Source organism: Quercus suber, unplaced genomic scaffold (assembly GCF_002906115.3).
Source record: "Quercus suber isolate HL8 unplaced genomic scaffold, Cork oak 2.0 scaffold_838, whole genome shotgun sequence".
In the NCBI taxonomy this organism is placed as follows: Eukaryota; Viridiplantae; Streptophyta; class Magnoliopsida; order Fagales; family Fagaceae; genus Quercus; species Quercus suber.
Window position 1 is genome coordinate 97,315 of NW_027070268.1, and position 22,577 is coordinate 119,891.

The following is a 22,577-nucleotide window of genomic DNA, read 5'->3' on the forward strand; positions in this document are numbered from 1 at the left end:
GAGTTAGTTAATACTTCATAACAACTTTCATAAACGCTAAAATGGATCTTAAACCAAGTTAGACTTCTCGGACCATATACTTGGTTCAAAGTTAACGATCAACGGTGTCCTTTATAAGTGTTGTACATAACCCAATTCAGATAAAGTCTTTAATTATTTCCTTAGATATTAGAGAATATATAAGACTTTTATACCTGTCATTACTTACTAAGTTCGTTAACAATTCTTATATGATCCAATTTTTGCCAGTATTTATCTAAGTTATCTGCATCATTAGCAAAATATTATTGTTGAGCTTGCTCAGATTAAAATAGTTATGGATCAACATTATTTGCAATAACAATAAACTTTATAAGGTGTGCAATGGAAATATAGAAAATAAAAGAAGAACGCTTTCATTGATCAAAAAGATAATATTTCTAAGTTCCTTACAACACTAAAACAACAACAATAAAAAATAAAAATAAAAATAAAAATGCTAGTATCTAAGCCTTCTTTGTGGAAACTACCGAGTCAATAGTCTGGCTAGACTGGGTGGCAGCAGCATCTAAGCTTGGTCTTGGGGTTCAGAAGGAGTTTTATTCTTACCCAAGCCTTTACCCTTGTCTTGAAGATCCTCAACTTGCTTGCCTTGACCACCAGCTTGATTAGACTCCTTAGAAGTTTCAAGAAGGGCAGGAGGGACTTGGCCAACCAAAGGTTGCTCCGATGCCTCTGGCAGTTGTTTGGAGGGAGAGAGGTCAGGACATGGGAGTTCGCAAATGTCAAGATCGTAGTAGACGTTCCCAGGTCACCTCAAGTCAGAATTTGCAGGGACCCCAGCAGCATCAAAGGCTTTACCCCAAGATACGTCACAGTAGTCCCTACATACTGCAGAGAGTTCATCTATAAATCTAGCTTAAGTCTCCTCTACCCCAAGCTTATATGCTGCCTGCTTCTCAGTCTCGACTGCCTCTTTGCCCAGTTGGGTAGTTTCCCTGGCTTTCTAAAGCTCAGCTCGAAAATCCTTCACCATTTGCCTCTCTGTTTCCAGATTAATTTCAGTCATACATAGCTGTCGACGTTGATCTTCGGCCTGCTTTTCAATATTTTTGAGGTGTCCCAAGGAAGGGGGGCACCATCCAATTCCAACTTAGGGGACCAGATGCGTGATCCTTAGCACACATCAGCGGCAAGAGAGTCATCTCAGCTTTCAACAGACGAGGCCCTCTTGTTTCGTTGGTCTTTGACCACTTTCTGTTGTTTATTTCCTTTTGAGGGTTCCACCTCACCTTCCTCAAGAGATGTATTAGGCTTTTTCTTCTTCAGCTCAGGGATTGGCTTCAGGCTGAGGTTAGTAGGAAGCTGAGGAGGAAGTGGGGGAAGATTAATAGCAGGCTGGGACTTATTGGTTTCTTTGGGTATATCTTTTTTATTCCTTACCTTCATAAGATCCCTCCGACTCCTGCTCCCTGCATTCAAAGCCATTCCTTCTTCCTTTTCTGAAGAGTCGTTTGGAAGGGCAGTTATTAAAACAGGGGCGTGAATGCTGGAATGCCTATCAATCTCTCCCTCAGCGTCTGAAAGGGGAATCACCTGAACCTTCCTAGATGCCTCTCCTTCAAAACGGAACTTGTTAATCTGTTCCTCTAGTGAAGAGGTTGAGGAAGCAACTCTTTCTCCTACTATAGCTGCTTCAAGGGGAATCTGTTGAACTAAAGGGACAAGCAGTGGTACACCCTGTGGAACCGGATGTGGTACGGGGGGAAGGTCGAACAGAGCTAAAAAAATTGGGCCGAGATACATCTATCCAGTTTATCTGATGGTCACCCTACCTTATAACGTTGCCGACCAATTGAAACGTGTCCGAGAGAGGCTTAAAATCCAGAATCAGGTGGACGGCCTGAAGTTGCCCGTCTTCACTTACAAAGATCTCTGATCTCAATAGATAGTTAAGCGCGGCAACGTTAATCAGGCTGAGTCGATGAGCAATGTGGCTTCTATCTATTAACACCATAACAGAGCTAAGCATAGTCAGAAACTTAAAGTAAACCATTAATAGGAAGAGAAGAAAAACAATGCTAATGATGAAAACCCTAAATCTATTGTTAGGGAACCTAAATCTAAGATATTCGACCTAGCTCGCTTGGTTGGGTTGGGTAATAAAGACTGTCATGCCATACTCCCGAGACGATCAAGTAGTCGTCTTTCATCTCCTTGTTAGACTTGGGAAGACAGAAAATGAGCCTGATCGATGTCGGATCGGGATTTAAGGTAAAATCCCGCCCCTTTTTGTTTGTGGCATTCATACATATGGACTACGTCTAGCTAGGTGAGCCCCAAGCCCAAATGTTGAACTACTCCTAAGATCCTAAAGAGGTTAGGTGCGCACTGGTGGGGACAAATTCTATGGTTATGTAGGTAATCTCTGGTAATGCGGCCCATGGGGAGAGTCATTCCCTTCTCTATAAAGGCTATCATAGGGATTATGACCTCTCCCACCTCTCAGTCGGTGTCTATTCCTTCCGGGGTACAATATCTCAAGTTTACTTCCTGCGATATGTCATATGTTTCCTTAAATGTCTTTATCAAGGCAAGACTATTAACTAAATACTTAAATCTACCCATTTTGGATAAGCAAAAAAGGGGAAGCACTAAAAACGGCAACTGAAAAATAAGAATTTGAGGGCCAAAGAAGTTGGCCAAGAAGATAATGTAGGGTTTGAAGAAGTTAGAACTTACACGAACTAAGTTGGAAAATGATCTTTGAAATCTTCAGAAGAATTTTCAAGGATTTTCAAAGAAATAAGATTAATGATTTGAAAATCTTTGTAAGTTTAAATGCTTGAGTTCACTAGAGAGTCTGGGAAATTGTGAAGTAAAGAAGAAGCGATCTTCTTTGAGGCTTTATATAGGGGCCAGAAAATGAGTGGGTGTTATCCCGCCCAAACCGTGAGGAAAAATGTCGTTTGTTGGATCAATGATTCACCGTTGGATGCTAGAGATATAGCGTTGCCTGGAGCAATTAATGATGCTTCGTGAATTCCAAAACATCAGTAGCAATGATGGAGCATTTAAATTTATGCTCCCATACGTGTAAACTCAGGTATTTTTACATTTCTAGCTCTTATTTGTGGTAGATCAAAATCCCATTTTTTCTTCTCGGATGCAGGGGAAAAATTAAAATTTTGAGGGGCTATTATGGGGGTAGAAGCCCAAGTTCGAATATTGGGCCTTGGGCCCTATTTGAGGATGCGGGTATGTCCGAGGAGGAATAAAGGATTAGAAGAGACTCCAAAGTAGAGAATCACGTAAGTAAAAGATGGAAGAATATAGTCCGAGGAGTGTCTACTTCTCGGATACGATGAATATCAGTCAAGCAGGTACTTGGGAGATTTAGGTGACCTTCTAGGAAATTTCAATGATAAAAGATGAACCTCAAACATGTATAAAGATGATAAGAATACAGAAATATCTAAAAGAAAAGCTGCTACCACCGCATTAAATGCATTGCAGCAAATTTTCTGGCCGCATTTATGTGGAGAAGACCCCTGAACAGTGCAATTTCAACCACTACCATTCACAGAGAGCTAAAAAAGATGTTTGATGAGACATATACTCAAGTGAAGGCTTAAATGATTAACAAGTGTATAATCAAGATGGTCTGAAAGGAAACTATATAATGTAAAAGATCCCCCATAAGAGGGGGATCGGAAAAAAAGGGAGATAGAAGGGAGAGAAAGATTTACTGTAGTTCTAAGGATTGTATTAGCTTTCAAGAACAATAATTTATCTCCTCGGACACCAATTTAGCCAAGTTTCAAGTGTGGTTTTGTGATTAGTCATCTTTTAAATCTATACTAACCGTTGTTTAATTCACAAATAGCCTAGTTCTTTCACTCACTCTCTACAAATTCATTGTATTAGGCTTGTTGGGCTCACATCTCACATCTTTTAGACTTAGGCCACCAATCTTGACCCTACAAGGATAATCTTTTTAAGAGAATGAGAGATTGAAATAATTAATTTTGGAACTTAAAAGTTTTAGTTGTTGAAAAAAAACCATAACACACTATACAAAAGTTTGAATAATATAGATCAAATGCACCTAAGTATTTCTATATTTTATCTCAAATAAATAATGGAATAATATCAATCAAATGCACCTAAGTTAAAAAATAAATAAATAACTCAAAATAATAGAATGATATGTTTGTAGAGGTGGAGAGATGAAAAATAATTTTAGAAATAATATCTCTAGTACATTTTATAAAATAAATCATATATTATACCACGTTATAAAATAGTTATATATTCTCAGGTATCACGTGGGTCTACAACTAGTTAATCAAGTAAAATCTATCGTCACAATACCCATTGGAAAATACTTAATTTCCAAATACTAGAAAATATATATTTGATCCCAATAACATAATCATGGTTTTTGAGTAGAGTTGTAACGTGCATTTGTATTAGAACCTTTTTTCCTTTCTCTTATGTGTGTGTGTTTGTTTTTAAAAAAAAAGGGACTCCGCTAACATATAAGTAGTTAAATGAGGAAAGAAAATTATCAATCATCTTATCATCTAGGCAACCAAAGAGAGAAGTAAAAAAATAAAAATAGCGCAGCAATAAACTCTCAATCTTTGGAGTCTGAACTATCAAATGGCATCCCTTGAAAAAAAGAAAAAAAAAAAAAAAAAGGGAATATAGACCTAGGGGTTGTAAAGAATGATATTGTACGAGTGATATTCTTTTCAGTCTGAGATTTTACATCTTGTATGGTAGGCGAAATAATTGAATGATATGCAATTCGGCAGAGAAAGACATTGTAAAACTTGTGTCCCAAATCCAGGCCCTGGAATCTGCAATATGAGCTGAAAAAAGCCTGCAACAATACATTTATAAAGACAAATTCAGCTTCTTTGAAAAAGTGTAGTTCAATTGGGATGGAGTAGTGCCCTTAATTTGTGAGCAGGACATCAGTTTGTATTCAAGTCACCTCTCTGCTTTACTTCAAAGTTCAAAATATAGCGTCTATTATCCCGCTGCAAGTGTTCTTTCTTTCCATCTAAATGCCTCATAACATAGCCACTAATCTTGTCAGGTTCCTTAGAACGAGATGATTCAACTATTTGTGGAACCCGATGAAGCAAGCTGTTCATCTCCTCTAGAAATTCAGCCTTTACTTGGTTTGTTTTTCCTCCAACAATAACTGTTGTTCCATCTTCTAAGGCCCTAATCTTTCGGATGTTCAAGAAAGAAAACAGTGGAATAGAATTATAGGTGAGTATATATTAGATTGGAATCATGTTTTCAATAATGGCAATATCAAACCAAAATGAAATTATTAATTGAAAAGAAAATGAGCAATTTAACAGAGTATACTGATATAAGGCCTTCAAAAAAAAAAAAAAAAAAAACAGAATATTGATCATAATTCAGGTATTTTTTTTATTTTTTATTTTTGAGAAATCTTAATTCAGGCATAGAATTACAAGTTTCAAAACATATAGTCAACCTCTATCAAGTTAAAAAAATAAAAGTTTTACCTTTGAATGAGATGGAGAAAATGCAAGTTGTGAGCATTAGAAAACCAAACCTAGCATAAACAATATCGGCATGCAGGAATCAGTCAGAGAAAAAACATAATTAGTTTCAACACTAAAAAAATAAGCAGTCAGAGAAATTCCTATATTTTATTAGTACAGCTAGGGACGGAACCAAGATTTGTACCTGGGAGGGGCCAAAGCTTAAAACAAAAAAAAAAAATAGAAAATAAATACTAACATCTATTTCATATTCAACAAAATACTACATACAAAATAAGTATTTCTTAAACATTTCATATTATAAAAATATCAATAAAGTATAACATACAAAATAAGCGTTTCTTATTTTGCGCACTATTTTTGTTTAGTCCATATTTATTTTATTATTTTTTTTTGTAGTTAAAGGGCATGAATTTTATTTATTTATTTCTTTCTTGTAGGTCAATATCTAAATATTTAGAGGAGGAGAGACATATATATATATATATATATATAGGGCAAGTCTTAATTTTTTGTATAACAATTTTTTTTTTTTTAATTTTGGAGGGGTGGGGGGGGGGGGGGGGCATGGCCCCCCTCTACCCTAGTGTAGGTCTGTCCCTGAGTACAACAGTTATTTTTAGTCATCACCTTCAGGTCAAGGCCAGTGCGGCCCATTCCATCTANGCAGAAAATACACTTTATTAATTTTTATAACCATTCTTAAGTCCAGAACCTCAGTACAACTTTGTAAATTACTAATGATGACGTTTTTTAAAGGTAAAGGCAAAAGTCATGATTGTTATGATAGGTGAACGTAAATTGTAACTATAGCGAGATCAGACTGACCAAATATATATATATATATATGTAACTTTATTAAGAATATTGATCATAAGGCCTTCAAAAAAAAAAAAAAAAAACAGAATATTGATCATAATTCAGGTATTTTTTTATTTTTTATTTTCTGAGAAATCTTAATTCAGGCATAGAATTACAAGTTTCAAACATATAGTCAACCTCTATCAAGTTAAAAAAAATAAAAGTTTTACCTTTGAATGAGATGGAGAAAATGCAAGTTGTGAGCATTAGAAAACAAACCTAGCATAAACAATATCGGCATGACAGGAATCAGTCAGAGAAAAAACCATGATTAGTTTCAACACTAAAAAAATAAGCAGTCAGAGAAATTCCTATATTTTATTAGTACAGCTAGGGACGGAACCAAGATTTGTACCTGGGAGGGGCCAAAGCTTAAAACAAAAAAAAAAAAAATATGAAAATAAATACTAACATCTATTTCATATTCAACAAAATACTACATACAAAATAAGTATTTCTTAAACGTTTCATATTATAAACATATCAATAAAGTATAACATACAAAATAAGCGTTTCTTATTTTGCGCACTATTTTTGTTTAGTCCATATTTATTTTATTATTTTTTTTTGTAGTTAAAGGGCATGAATTTTATTTATTTATTTCTTTCTTGTAGGTCAATATCTAAATATTTTAGAGGAGGAGAGACCAAGGCCAGTGCGGCCCATTCCATCTACAATACCTTGTACAATCTGTGTCATTTGGGTACTTAGTGACAATCTAATAATAATAATAATAATAATAATAATAATAATAATAATAATAATAATAAAAAAGTAATAGTAGGTAAAACAGAGAGAAAATTCAATTAAATTTTAAATTATAATTCAATTAGTGTTTAATTTTATGCCATGTGTCTCATCTAATCTAAATTTTAGAATTTTGTGCCAAGTGAGTTAATTTAGGTAAAAATTGAATTTCAATTAGAGTTTAATTTTGCATAACATGTTCCATCTAATCTAAATTTTAAAATTTTTCTGCCAAATTAGTTAATTTAATGTAGAAAACAATGAGTCAAACATAATAAATCATAAAAAACAAAATCATATAACTAAAAAAATTCAAATTTATAAGTCATATATATATATATATATATTAATAACTAAAGCAGAGATAAAATTTAATTAAATTCTAAATTAAAGTCTAATTTTGTGTCACGTGTCATTTAATTTTAAAATTTTTGTGTCAAGTGAATTATTAGGGTGCAAAAATCAAAATGTCTAAATTTAATTAGATTTTAGACTGAATTTTAATTGGAGTTCAATTTTGTATCATGTGTCCTATTTAATTTGTTAATTTTTGTGATAAGTGAATTATTAAAGGCAAAACCGAAGAGACTAGATCCAATTAGATTTCAAATTATATTTATATATATAATTTGAAATAGAAAAGTGAAAAGGAATTTCGAAATAGAATTTCGAAATAGAAAAGTGAAAAGGAAATTAGAATGAAGGGAAAATACTAAGAAGGCAAAATACACTCACATGCGTTTTTCCTTGTCCTCCTCGATGGCTGTACTACAATACAATCAAGGAAAGCCAAAAAAAAAAAGCCAAAAAAAAGCCAAAAAAAAAAAAAACGACAAGTCATGTAGCCAACTGGGTTTGTACGACATGTCATTCATCATCTTCTCCGCGGGCATCATTGTTTTTGATAAGTCTTAATCCAACCCGAGTTAAATGTTTAAAAACCTATTTGGTTTTTTTTTTTTTTGGTTACAAGACCCATTTGGTTATTTGAGTTAAATAATTAAATCTATTATTAATTACTAAACACGTCTAAAATTTAAAATTAAATATATCCACAAAAACCTTCTAAGCCAAACATTCGGGCCTCAGTCTCACTCTCCTTGAGATGGAACGTACAGAATTTTCGTGATAATTTAAAGGCGAAAATGATATTATATATATATATATATATTTTTTTTTTCTTTTTTTTGGTTACAAAACCCATTTGGTTATTTGAGTTAAATAATTAAATCTATTATTAATTACTAAACACATCTAAGATTTAAAATTAAATAAACCCACAAATATCCACAAAAACCTTCTAATATCTGAAATTAAATAAACAGTATAACCTCAACTTCTAAGCCAAACATTCGGGCCTCAGTCTCACTCTCCTTGAGATGGAACGTACCTGAATAGCGATTTGAGGTCGGGCTTCGACGGTGGCGTAGTTGGTCGTTGAAGGCATCGTTGAAGATCTTTGAAGGCATCAGATTTCTTAGGTAATTCACTTGGGTTGATTTTTGGCGACACAGTGTTCAAACGTAGCCTCCCTCTGTTGTTGAAGCTAACAGATTCTGAAGCAACACAGAAGAGAAGACAATTTCCTTTACTTCTTCGAAAGTCTCTGAGGAAGGAAACTCTTTTGCTTGATCGAAATTTCTCTAGGGATTTTAGAGATTGACTTGCCTGGTTTGGTTTGGAGTAAAAGAGAGATTTTTGAAGATTGAATTAGAGAGAGGGGGAAATCTTTCGCCACTGTCTGACTGCCTGAATCGCCACCGGTAACTTGTTTTTCTTTTAAATTATAGATATGTTGTGTGTAAAGTCTTGTTTGTTTTAGTGGGTGTGTGAGATTTTACCTTCATACATATTCGTTGCTCCATGAACTTTCCAATTGATGTGTTTCACTTAACAGACGCTAGCAAAAAATGTTTTAGACTTTTAGTACAATAAAATCAACAGGGCTTAATTTGTTGATGCGTGTTTTCTATTTTTAGCCTTCTTTTTGGGAATGCACTACCGCACACCACCTATTTGTTGAATTGCCTGACTGAAAATACATAATTTTCAGTTCTGTTTGCTCAAAACCATCTTTAGTTCCACAATCCCATTTGTGTTTTTGGTAGGAAATATGCCTGGTTTATACAAATGCACATAGTTGAAATACTCTCAAGCCAAGTCTACAAATATTATAATACGTTAGTCTCCTAGAAATGTTGAAAACTTGACTGTTACAACATCATAAATCTAGATTAGTAAAACAATTCCACTCAATATTTGGAAACTAATTCTATGACCAAAAACTAAATGAATAAATAAAATATGAATTAAGAAGATTGAATTTCAAAGCATTTAAAATATTGTGGGAAAACATAAATATTATACAACAAAATCAGTATAATAAATAGGTCTTTAAAAACATAAAAATCATTTTAAATGAATTTGCAAAGTATCCGCGCATCACGCGGGATATTATCTAGTTTGAATTCAATAGGATTGTTTTCATCTTCTCTTCGTAGCCCTTGATTAATGTCCCATAAATTTTTCTCTGTAAACATTTGAGGAAGAGAGACGAGGGGAGTAGAAGTTTCTATATCTTGTAGAATTCTCATTTAGTTTCATTTTTTCTTGCTTCTACTGCCATTAATACTTGGCACTAATTTCATTTTGTTTACAAACTGGCGAAGGAAAATCAATGAGCCCGTGAGCCAAAACATGGACCAATATTATTTGATTTTTATAAAACCTCCTCCCCTTGATGTTGAGAGCATCTAGACTGTAACACATAATACATTTGTCCCGGCCAATTTTCACAAGGCACATAGGCATGAGCTGTATGCCTCTATACCTAGAGCATTCTAGATGCCTCAAAAGTCAGACTCTGCATAAGATGAACGGGACTTTCTTATGTTGCCAGTTCACATTGACTATTTTTGATGAATCTTAATGTGGTTGGTATAGATTGCTAATCTTGTTTGGATTTTCTCAACTTTTTTCATGCAGGTGAATTTAATATTACATTTAAATGGAGGAAGTGGAAAATGGAATTAGTGAACTTGAAGAGGGTTTGCTTGCCGTTAGCACTAAAGACAACAAGAAAGTAGATGTTGAGAAGGAAGAAGAAGAAGAAGAAGAAGAAGAGGAACAAGAAGGAGAACAACAAGAAGAAGATGACGAGGATGATGATGACGGCAACGAAGACGAGAATGAAGGTGAAGGGGAGTATATGTTCAGATTTAAAGACGGGATAAACCCTTTTGATTTTGTGGAAGATAATGTTGATTCTGGTGTCCAACCTTATGAGCAGTTTGAGCGACTTGAGTATGAAGCTCTTGCTGAGAAAAAGCGAAAGTTACTTGCCAATAGTCATTGGTAGAAACTCCATTTCTTTAGTTTGTTCATGTGACTATGAGGTAAGAATTTGTGTTATTTACATTTATTATATCAAGCTCTTCTAAATAGTGAAGGATCAATGAAGAAGGCTAGGCAAGAAGATACATCTGGAGCAAGCATGGATGAAATAATGGAAGCCATGAATTTTGGTGTTCGAAGGAAATCAAGGAAGGTGGGTTTTTTTTAACCACTGTTATTCCTACTTCACCAATCTCATAATGATAAATGGTCACAAAATTCACATTATTAGACATGCAAATGGTGCCTCATGTTATTTTTTGATGTCAAGGAGAGCTTCTTATACATTGCTGTCTTCTTGAACTTTTCTTTTTAACTTAATAACTTTAACTCTATTATTGTTTGTTATCAAAAGCTAATAATTTTGAAAGAATTAGGACTAGAAATATACCTTTATCTCAAAAGATGATTTAGGAAATTTCATAAGTAAACTACAATAAAATGCTGGTTCAAAGCATTAGCTTTGGTTTGATTTAGCACTCTGGACTTTGAATCCAGCCACTTGGGTTCGACTCTCGGTAGGACCTCAATATTATGATCTCTTATCAAAAAAGATTTAGTCACACTGGAACATAATTTAGTTCACGGGACTTATGAAAGCTTACACTAGAGTTGTGCCCTTATGTTGTGCTCTTCTTTTTAATGAATTGCTTATAAAAAAAATTGCTAATGGTGATTTTATGTGTGTTACTAGTCTAATTTTTTATGTTCGCCCTGCTCCCTTCACAAATAAATGGCAAGTGGTGATTTTATGCGTGTTACTTGTCTAATTTTTTATGTGTGCCTCATGCAGCCTAAGAAAAGAGGTAGGCGGAAAGGATCAAAGAATAAACTCAGCCCTGAAATTACACGGATGCTTGGTGATGCTACCCTTCATTATGCACATGGTCATTATGAAGAGGTAAGATGCTTGATGAATTTTATTTTTAAGCATTAATTTTTGGTCACTCACTGAAATTGTTAGTGGGTTCTATGAGAGGTTCCTCCAGCATACTAAGATATGGTACCTGCAGTCTAACGACAGCCATATGTTTTAGTTAATATGTAAGCTTTTAGATTCTTTCTCATTCACTATCCATTTCTTCTGCTTAGCACTCTTACATATTTTTACCACCATAATATGATGCTGGGACCAGTGTTTGCGTAGTTATTTTGTGGACATGATTACAATGTTATTTTTCGTCTCTATTGTGCCCTCTACATCTGACTTTGATTTTCCTCATACGCCAAAATTTAGTGTTACATTTTGAATGTATTTGTGGCTCAATGCTCCTCAACTCAACCTTCCCCCCACCCCTGCAAAAGAAGAAAAGACTATGTTATTAGCCCTCTCCCCTTTTCACTCCTTGTAATGGTGGGGAAGATAGCTTTCCTGAATACATTATATGATTGGCTGGAGGCTTTGAGAAGCCATTCTTTTATTAGTATTTTAGACTTTATTTATTGTCGTAATTTTCTTTAACTCTGCTGCACTACTTCTACATTTCCTGTGTACTGGGTAGTGTTGTCATATTTTTCTTTTTCACACACACACACACACACACACACACACACATATATGTATGTATGTATCTTGAAGATCTTGGTGGGGTTAGTTGAGTGATTCGCCATCATTTTGAAAGCTTTTTATTGTGAACCATTGCATTGTGTCCTTGGTTATAATATTATTTTATCACAGTGATCACCTATTAGAGTTTCCTCAAGTCTAAATGGATCTATTTTAGGAGTGGGCTCTTTGGCATGGCAGCTTTAGTTGCTTTCAATTTAGTTAAGGTCAATGTTTTGAATTCTGTTCCGTTCTGGTTGGAATGGCCGGAATTTTTTGTTCCGGTGGGTAGTCCGGTGCAAGTGACCCCCTTGTTCTGCACCATCCTAAATTCCGGCTAGTGCTGGCCTGATCCAGCATTATGGGCAAAATTTCGGTATTCCAGGAGAAATGAGCATTCCGGGCCAAACTATGAATACAGGAAAATTTTTAGACGGTGATAGTGAAATCTTGGGGAAGAAAGGAGGTGGGAGAAAAAATATAAAAGAAAAAAATTGACAAAAGGAAACTATGAAGTATGAACTTGGATCTGCAATAAGAAAACCCAGGCGTGAGAACTTAGAAGAACTGATCTGAAGGTGATAAAGATGGTGGGTGCAAGTAAAGGCGCAGACTGCAGAAGGAAAAAAAAAAAATAAAATAAAGGAAGAAAAAGTAAAGACTAAAAGGAAGAAGAGTGAATGCGTGGTGGGAGGTTGGAGAGAGGAGGAAATGTAAATAAAATAAAATTGTTTGACTTTGATGAGATGTTGAAGTGATAGTTGGCAGGTGAGGGGAGAGGAAATACGGAGGAAATAAAAAGAATAGGAAATATTTTGTTTTGGGTTTGGGCTTAAACTTAGCATTTAGTCCATCTCAATTAACCCAAATTAAAATATAGCCCAACAAAGATAGTTATTTTATTATTATTATACAAAAAATGGTCAAACAAACTAAAAGTCTAAAACTGAGAATTTTATTTATATTTTGAGAAGCTATTGTATGTAAGTATAACTATACTTACTATCTTTTTATATATATAAAGCTAGTGTGTATACGTGTGTGTGTGTGTGTGTATATCCGGCGCGTAACCCCGGAACGGTGCACCGGCACACACTGGCACTGGAATATTCTGTTCCCATGGTGAATCTGGAACGGCTTCCAGAACGGAATTCAAAACTTTAGTGAAGGTTCTTCATCTAAGGTTGTTCTATCTCAACCTTTACCCTTGAATAGCTTTTGACTGCTAAAACTTCTAAAATATATTGTTGCAGGCCATATCAACGTTGCATGAAGTTATTAGGCTAGCACCAAATTTGCCTGATCCGTATCATACACTTGGACTTGTCCATAATCGACTTGGTGAGGATAAGAAAGCCTCAAATTTTTACATGATTGCTGCACATTTAACACCAAAAGATTCATCTCTTTGGAGGCTGCTTTTTACAAAGTCTATGTAAGTTTCCCCATGTTTGTCCATTCATTATTCATTACCTAATCTTTGTTGATGATGAGAATGCAACAACTTTTCTTTACGATGATAGATGTTCTTGTATTAAAATAACTTAAGGAAAATTACACAAAATGCTCAGGTGGTTTCCCGATAAAATATGGAAACTCTAGAAGTTTTGAATGTAACATTTAAACCTCTTGTGATATTGTTTTATATGTAAACCATTAAACATCGATGGAAATAAATAGTGAGTTTCTCATTTGATGAGATGTGTCCATATGTAGAACTGCATTTTCACATAAAATGGTACCATGGGGTATTTTGTTACATATAAAACAATAACATTGAGGCAGTGTAGTTAAGGGTGAGTGGGGCACTTGCCTAAGTGGCCCCTAAGAGGCGAGGCCTTGCTAAGGTACCTCAAAGGCCTCTAGGCAATGGGCCTTTAACATGGCACTTTCCTTTGGCGCTTGGTGAAATGGGTCAAAACATTTTTGTTATATGGCATTTTTGTGAATTAACACGCATTTCAGGTTTTTTCTTTAACAGTGTGTTTGGTTAAAGGTTTAGGGAGGAAGGGAAAGATGAGAAAATGTCATTTTCCTCTGTTTGGTAGGGGAGAGAGAATTGAAGTAAAATGGGGTAGCGGGAGTTTTTTGCTTTGGCCCACAACTCTTTTTCCTCTCCAAAATGGAGAGATTATACCCACTTTTCCATCATTCTACTTTTTTTAATCAGTGCATGATGGTAATTAACTCTCCATCCTTCCACTTTTCCATCCTCTTTACCAAACACATACATGGTTGAAAAAAAAAATATTTTCTATTGACCCACATTTCTATCCTCCCAATTAGACAAAGAAAAATCAGTGCAGGCTAGGGCTAGTTTAAGTTAGTAGTGGCCACCACTAGTCAACAAAGTCAAAGTTGATGAAAAGTAAAGTAAAAAAAACTGCAAGACAACACTATATAGACTAAGGCTTCATTTCATTGGGGGGATAGAAAAGTGAGGGTATGAAAAATGGGGAGGAGATCACCACAACCCTCTCACTTATCTCCACTTTAGAAAGGCCAATCTCTCCATCCTTTGCATCTAATAATTTCAAGGCCTCCAATAATTCTTCCTTTTAACGACCTACATTTCCAAACTCGCTACAGTTCCACTGAATAATGTCTCCTTTTAGAGCCTTCAACTTCTTAGCAAGCACATAACTAGGTGTACCTAAGAAAGAATATCAATTCCACCAAGAATGAACCCTATCTGTGAATCCATCCGTCTTTAACCACATGTTCTCAAACCTAAAAGTACTCTCCCTCATTGTCCCCCCTACCTCTACTAGATAAGAAAGTGATATGAAACAGGAGAAATTATACGGTTTGCATGGTAGACCATGTCATTTGTCCACCATTCCAGTAAAAGACTCCCACCTATTTAAAATTGCTGAGTCAGTATTTAGTTTTTACTTAAAACTCCACAATTTTAAACAAGTGGGAGTCTTTTATTGGAATGGTGAACCACATCACTTGTCCACCATAAGGACCTTATAATTTCTCCTGAAACAGGGCGAGGTAAAACCAGCTAGATCACATCCAGGTAGTGGTCCTCCCAATCATGAGATACTAGAGCTCTATCTATCCTAGACATTGAAGGCTGATCTGAACCACTAGACTAGGTATAGCTCCCTCCCTCCAACGGTAAGTCTATCAAATTAAGCTTCTCAATAAATTGAGAAAAATTCTCCATGGCCGGAGTAAGATGCGATCCACCCAACCGTTCACTTGGGAAGTGAATGATGTTGAAATTCCCTATGTAACACCATGGAACATCCCAATATTGTGGAGAAGTATCCGGATGGGTTGGGAGGTTTTCAGCAAAAATATTCAGTTTGAGGTAGGGGTGGTTTTGGACAGATCGGTGGTGTGGGGATTCACCACTCCAACTGACCTTTTTGGCTGTGTTTGGGATTGCTTCCAATAAAGTAGCCTATGGCCTTTTGTCTTGAACGATTTGGGATAGAGGAACGGAGAAGTGGGGATATTCGTTTCATTCGGAGACCAAATGATTGGGAGATGGGTTTGTGGATGAATTTCTTCGTACTTTGGGTTCTAATTTACCTCTAATTGAGAATGGAGACTGTATGAGATGGAAGTTGACGAGGAATGGGGATTTTCATATCCACTCGTTTTATAATAAACTACGAGGTCCCTTGCCCATTATGTTTCCTTCGATGGGTATTTGGAAGGTTAAGGCTCCTCGGCGTGTTTCTTTCTTTGTTTGGACCACTGTTTGGGACAAGATTCTTACAAGTGACAATTTGCGGGATTGAGGGTTTGATTTTGTTGACTTGTGCATTATGTGTCATTGTAATGGGTAGATGGCGGATCATTTGCTATTTCATTATGGAAAGGCTTATCGGTTGTGGAGTTTAGTTTTGAGATCTTTTGGAATTTCATGGGTTTTGCCAAGATCGATTGCAGACTCTTTTTGGTTGGTGGAATTGGTTGGGAAAGCATTCATCTAGCATTTGGAATTTGGTTCCGTTGAGCTTAATGTGGTGTATTTGGAGGGAGCGAAATTGGCGAACGTTTGAGGACATGGAAAGCACTAACGACCAGTTGCTTGCGTCTTTCAGTGGCTCTCTTTTCAACTAGTCTAGGGTTTGGGGACTCACTTCTAGCGATTTTCTCCCTATATTTCTTAGTTCTCTCTTTTGTAATTATAATTCTCTTTGTTTTTTCTTTTCTCTTTTTGTAATATTTGATATGCCTTATGCCGTTATATATGAGGTAGTTTTTTGCATATACATCTTTATTACTTATTCAAAAAAAAGAAAAAAAGAAAAAAAAAAAAGAAAAAAGAAAGACCAAATAGTATTATAATGTGGAGGGGCTAAGAAGATACAAAAGGCTAAGGGGGTGTTTGGTACATGTGTTTGAAAACATGTGTTCTGTTGTTTGAAAACATGTGTGAAAATACGTGTGAGTGAAAAAGTGTATGGAAATGCGTGTAATGTTGTTTAAAAACTAAAAATGTGTGTTTGAGTGGGTATACCAAACACCCCCTGAAAATTTTATTTCCCAAGTTCCCAAGCTAGTCACGTGGAGTGGCTCACAAAACAAAAAAGTGAAATACAAAAGTCAAAAACTCAAAATAATAAAGCACAATGAAAAACCTGGAAGACAAATGGGCGAACAACCAAAAAAGAGAAAGAGAAGAAATGAAGGAGGCCCAAGAGGGAGGGACAAAACATAGAAAAGAACCAACTTGAAAATAGTATTAACAAAAAATTATGCATTTATCAATAGTTCAATACCAGCGGAAAATGTTCTACTGGCCGAAATGGCCATAATTGACCGGAATGAACCAGGAACTGGAATTTAGTCCAAGGTGAAACAAGGGGGTGGTTCATTCTAATTTAGAGGCTGGTACGAAATTTTCCAGCCATTTCGGCTGAAATGGAACGGTATCCATAACAATGCTAAAATGGGCTTCCTCAAGGCATTATCTGATGGAGGAAAATGGTGAAAAGGAAAGCTACTTTAGAAAGCCAAGTTGCTTAGTGAAAAGAATGAATGAACTAGCTCTTCAAGAGAGACACTCTTGGAATAATACCTCATAGGTAGAGATTTCTTTTGGATTCAAATTCAACTAGTTACAATGAGGGCAACCTTGCTTATTTATAGTTACATATGCAAGTTGTTGAGTAAGTTACAAGAACCCACCATGTGGCTACCATGTGATTGGCCAAAGCCTACCAATCTTCTCTAACTAACTGATAGGTTGTTGCACTTATCACTAACAATCTTATCAACTAACAAACTTTCTGTTACAAGTAAAAGGAACTACATATCATACAATATAAGCACTAGTAAACAGCTAGCTTTAAAAATGAACTGCATCATTATCCCACATCCATTAATACTATCTTATTTAACAAGTCTTAGTCCAATATATATATATATATATATATATTTTACCTTAGCTAACTCTTGCCAACTTTTCACTACACCCAAGGTGTCAGCTTTTGTTTATAGCAGTTATATTCATAACAAAGTGGCACCTCTCTTTTATTAAGCTTGGGATTGGCTGCGAACTAAATATATGATACTAAGCACAAATATAGGCGGAGTTAAAAATATCTTATCCAAAAAGACCTCCTTCAATTAAGCGGGTTTTTTTTCTTGGTTTGTCATTAAGTTAAGGAGTTGTAACTCTAGGACATGGTAAGTTACCCAGTAAGAAATTTCTTTTTAGCAAATAATGTAGTGAGGATACTCTGTTCTTTTTTCAACTGATAGCATAGTTTTTGACATGTTCAATTTTTTTTTTTTTGTGTCTGTGTTTATTCACCTCATTACTTTTATATGCATGAAAGGAATGGATTGATTATTAATTATAGACATTCTGTCAAATGCAGTGAACAAGGAAACATTGGTCAAGCCAATTATTGCCTTTCTAAAGCAATAATGGCAGATCCTAAAGATGTTACTCTAAAACTTCATCGTGCATCACTCCATGTTGAACTTGGAGATTATCAGAAAGCTGCAGAGTCATTTGATCAAATATATCAAATTAGTCCTGAGAACATTGAAGCATTAAAAACAGGGGCAAAGGTTTTAACTTTTTCCTTGTGTTTAAAAGGCCTCTTGAATTTGATTTGAATATGCACTTGTATGCCATAAATTGCAATGGTCTTACTTATTTATTTTTATTTTTGCTTTTTGATAGATATTAATGGCTCTTTTTTTCTTTAAAAACTATTTTTGGATATTCCAATGCTATTTTTCATATCTATTTACATTTTTTTTTTTTTTGGTAATTTTCTTTTTACCCCTAAGTGTTTATGTATTGGATGAGGTGGTTGGCTTGGATTTCGTGGATGTTTTTACAACGGATTTGGAGGCCATGGAGGATTGTAGGCAACTTGGTAGTGAGTGGTTGGTTAGCGAGGAGTATGTGATTCCAGAAGAAGAGGATGGGGTGTCCTAGTGGGTGGATATGAAGATGCTAGGGTTCAGCTTATAGGTCTATCTTGATGGGTTCAAATCTGAATGTGTTAACCTATTGCAAAAATTAGAAGCAGCAGAGAAGAATAAAATGGAGGTTGCGCTTTACTAAAGCATTAAAGGGGTTAGAGAATTATGGAATTTGATTTCCTTTTTAATTTAAGATGGGAGACTATCCCAATTGTTAAGAATCAAGGAGGTGATAAGCGTTTTGGTGGTCTATTTTTTTAATAATATTTAAGAATGATTACATGGAATGCAAAGGGTTTGAATAATCCACAAAAACAATTTACATGGTCTATTTTTTTTGAGTTGCTAGTAGATGCTTTGGGTTGCAAGCAGGGCTCACTTCCTATGAAATATTTAGGCCTTCCATTGGGTGCAAAATTTGGAATCCCATCATTGAGAAGGTGGAAAAGAGGTTAGCGGGATGGAAAAGGTTGTATCTCTTCAAAGGGGGTAGACTTGCTCTCATAAAAAGTACTTTATCCAATTTACCTACTTATCTTCTTTCCTTTCTTCCTAATTTTGGTGAATATAGCGAATCGTATAGAACAACTTCAACAAAATTTTCTTTGTAGTGCTTTGGGAGATTATTCAGAATGTCACTTGGTGAATTGGTCTAAGGTATGCTCTCCTGTCCAGTCTAGGGTCTAGCAATTCAAAATTTGAGACATTTTAATGAAGTGCATTTGGAAAAATGGTTGTGGAGATTTAGGTCTAAGAGGGAAGTGTTACGGAGAAGCATTATAACATTAGTAGTGGTTGGCCTACTTTTTCTCAGCTACATTCAGTTTGAGATCAGAGATGGGACTGGTGAAATTCTGGCATGATGTCTGGTGTGGGGATAATCCTTTGAGCATGTGTTTTCCAAATTTATTCAAATTAGTAGTGGAGGCTTATGTGGCTGATCTCATGCAATTCCCTAATGTGGTTCTTTATTGGGACTTGGAGTTCTTGTGAGCAATTCAAGATTAGGAATTGGAAGCCTTGTCTATTTTCTTGGATGTTATATATGGAGTCTCGTTGAGGGATATTGGTGAAGATAAGATGTGTTGGACACTTGCTAAGAGTAGGGGCTTTGAAGTGAGCGGTTATTATTAAGATTTGTTGGGTGTATGTATTCAGTCCTATTCAATAAGTATTTGGAAGCGAAAGGCTCCTTCCAGGGTTGCGTTTTTTGTTTGGATTGCAACTTTGGGAACTACTTTGACCATTGATAATTTACAGTAGAGGAAGGTGTTGATTTGGATAGGTGTTATATGTGCAAAAGAAATGGAGAGTTGGTAGATCATCTTGGATGTCTATCGTAGGGAGGCATTCTATATATATTAAACAATTTAGGTATTGGCTCAGTGTGACAATATATTACATTTTTCATCAGTTTATAGATTGGGTGAGAAGGAGGCCTTCTCTGGGAGGCTTGGTGACACAGAATGTTGCTATCTTTCTATGTTAGTAGTGTTGGATATTATTATTACAATTTTCAAGGTGACGAGGGCAGCTTCATTGAGTAGGGCATTTGAAGATGAAGAGAAGTCAATTGGAAGTATTAAATTGATTTTTCTCAAACTTAACTAAATTTCAAACCCAAGGAAAAATTCATGGCTAATATGTTGCATAATAAAGATAGGAAAAGTGCATCTTCTGTGTTTTCTTTACAGACATTATCAATGAAACAGTTGTTTACATGTTCCCTTCTAAATTTAGTATCACTGAGATTTTGGATTTCATGTTTTCATAATTGAACTAATTAAATTTGTAAGCATATATTGCCCTTGGTTCTGGAGTTTCACAAAGTTGAATATGTTTTTTCTGCTTTTCCTTGCAGTAGTGAGTTTTTTTCAAGCATTTTTTTGAAGGTGACTGTGATTTGGTAGTTTAGCTCATATCTCATGCTTTTTTAGGGCATTAATTAGTCTGACATAAGTTTTCTGTTCTGTTGATATTAGTTTTTGTCTTGCTTTTCATTCAGTTGTACCAGAAAGGTGGTCAGCTTGAACATTCTATCCGCATTCTTGAGGATTATGTTAAAGGTCATCCAAGTGAAGTTGATACAAGTGTGATTGATCTGCTAGCTTCCATATTCATGGAAAGTAATTCTTATGGAAAGCTCTCCAACTTATTGAGCATGCAAAGCTCTCCAGACTTGATCATAGGTGATCACTTATACTCTTACCACGGCATACTCTAAGGACATCTTAAAAGGGATTAAAAGATAATAATGTTTTTCACTGAAGATCTTTTGCATTTATAGGTTCTCTTCAGTATTTTGCAGCGGGAAAGTGTAAATGATCATGCTCATTTGATTGCCGAAGCTGCAGACTCATTAATGAGTCTTGAGCATTATGACTCTGCATTGAAGTACTATCTGATGTTGGAAGGAAGTGCTAAAGGTGACAACGTAAGTAAAACAATGCTTGATATAAGACACATATGCATTTTTATTGCTGCATCTTAGGTTGTCTGCTGCTGATAACGTCCACAAATAAAAGCAGATGGAGTTGTTCATTTGACTGAGCTATATTCCTGAAATATATTGGGTCGTCATTTCTTTGAATTGCTAGCATGAAGAATTGCTAATATGAAGTGTGCGTTTGGAAGAGCTTTTTACTGATTTGCTGAAAGTTTTACCTAGCAAAAGCGAGTTTTAAAAAGCTGTACATAAGCAAATAACCCTAATAAAAAAAAAAAAAAAAAACTGCAAAGGAGAAGTCCGTGGAAGTTCTCTTTTATTTTTATTTGCTGCTACACAAACAGGCATTTAGCTTTTCGTGAGTGGTTAGTCACATGATTCTTGACATTTTGCATGAGGGGCTTGATCAGAGCTATTCATCATCTTTGCCTTTTTCCTTGTAGAGCAGATGACTCTTTTTTAGATAGGTAATAAATACTTGCATTAAAAAAAAAATAAAATAAAAAAAATAAAGGAACAAAGTTCTGTAAGATTCTCACCATAGACAATCCAATTATACGGGGATTCTGATGGTTAACTAGCGGTATATGCGTAAAAGGAATGATGAGAATCCTAATGATTAGCTACTTCATTGGTCATATTTGGAATCAGTGCCATATGATCCCTCAAGGTTGAAGAAGGAAACCATACTCCTTCCAGCATAGAGCTTGGAAGTCAGTACCATAATGTCTGATGTATAACCTGTAGAGTTAAAGAAATCAAAGAACATTTGAGGGAAGGAGCTGTCATTTGGGATGAATAAATCAATGTTTTTCAGTACTTTATTTCATTGGCTTTTATCAAGTCCATTTGCACCATGGGAGAAAATCTATTAACTTGGAAAGTGCCACATGCTATCATTAGGAGCCACAGTGATTTCTCTTCCTACACTCTCACTATCTGCTCATGTGGAGGTTATTATGGTCTGATTAGTCTCCAAGGCCTAAAGTGTATTGGACACTATTTGTAGTTAGCATGTTGTTGGCTGTGGAAAAGCATTAGAATGGGCTGGTGATGACTTCTCTTTAGATAATTGTCTTGGGGGACAGGATGTGGTTACTTTATTTGGTATATTGTCTAGTGAGGTACCTTTGATCGTTGTATGAATCTTGCTGATGAATAGTAGGTGGTGAGCTACTTCTGCCGGTCCCGTAGTTTAAGTTTTTTCATGCTTAATGGGATTAGGGAGCTGAGCTGGCTCTTGCTTGTTTTGTTCTTTAAGGGTTAAAGGCATAAGATACAATGTTTTGGCTGGTGTCTCACATATAAACAAAAGGCCAAAGTGACATTTCATCACCTTTTTCTTTGCTATTTTTAGTGGAGGGAGGGAGGTTTAGTCAGTGGCTGTAACATGAGGCTTTGACAAACATAGGAGGGGAAAACTTTTGAGGCAAGGGCTTTCTCATGCCATGTGCCCCATTGAAATGGTGCATTTTTTGTATCCAACTGCTATTGACATATTGTGTTGATTGGTTACTTTCTTAAGGGGAAGAAGTTTTAATACAAAGTGGTTTTACGAGAAAAGGTTCTAGGCTCTTTGTCTGGTGTCTATTTTCTGTCTTTTTATTGGTCATAATTAGGGAATTCTGCTATCCCGTATGGGAGT

The 22,577-nt window shown here is 35.4% G+C and overlaps 1 protein-coding gene across 1 annotated transcript in view; it reads left to right on the plus strand.

Moving 5' to 3' along the window:
• The first annotated feature begins 8,454 nt into the window (after positions 1-8,454).
• LOC112027014 (uncharacterized) overlaps positions 8,455-22,577 on the plus strand; it is a 41,497-nt gene continuing 27,374 nt past the window's right edge. The window contains 7 exon segments of the mRNA XM_065767712.1: positions 8,455-8,902; positions 10,125-10,493; positions 10,584-10,686; positions 11,326-11,433; positions 13,332-13,513; positions 17,928-18,123; positions 20,492-20,920. Coding sequence (XP_065623784.1) covers positions 10,147-10,493; positions 10,584-10,686; positions 11,326-11,433; positions 13,332-13,513; positions 17,928-18,123; positions 20,492-20,920 — 1,365 coding nt within the window. The 5' untranslated portion in view covers positions 8,455-8,902; positions 10,125-10,146.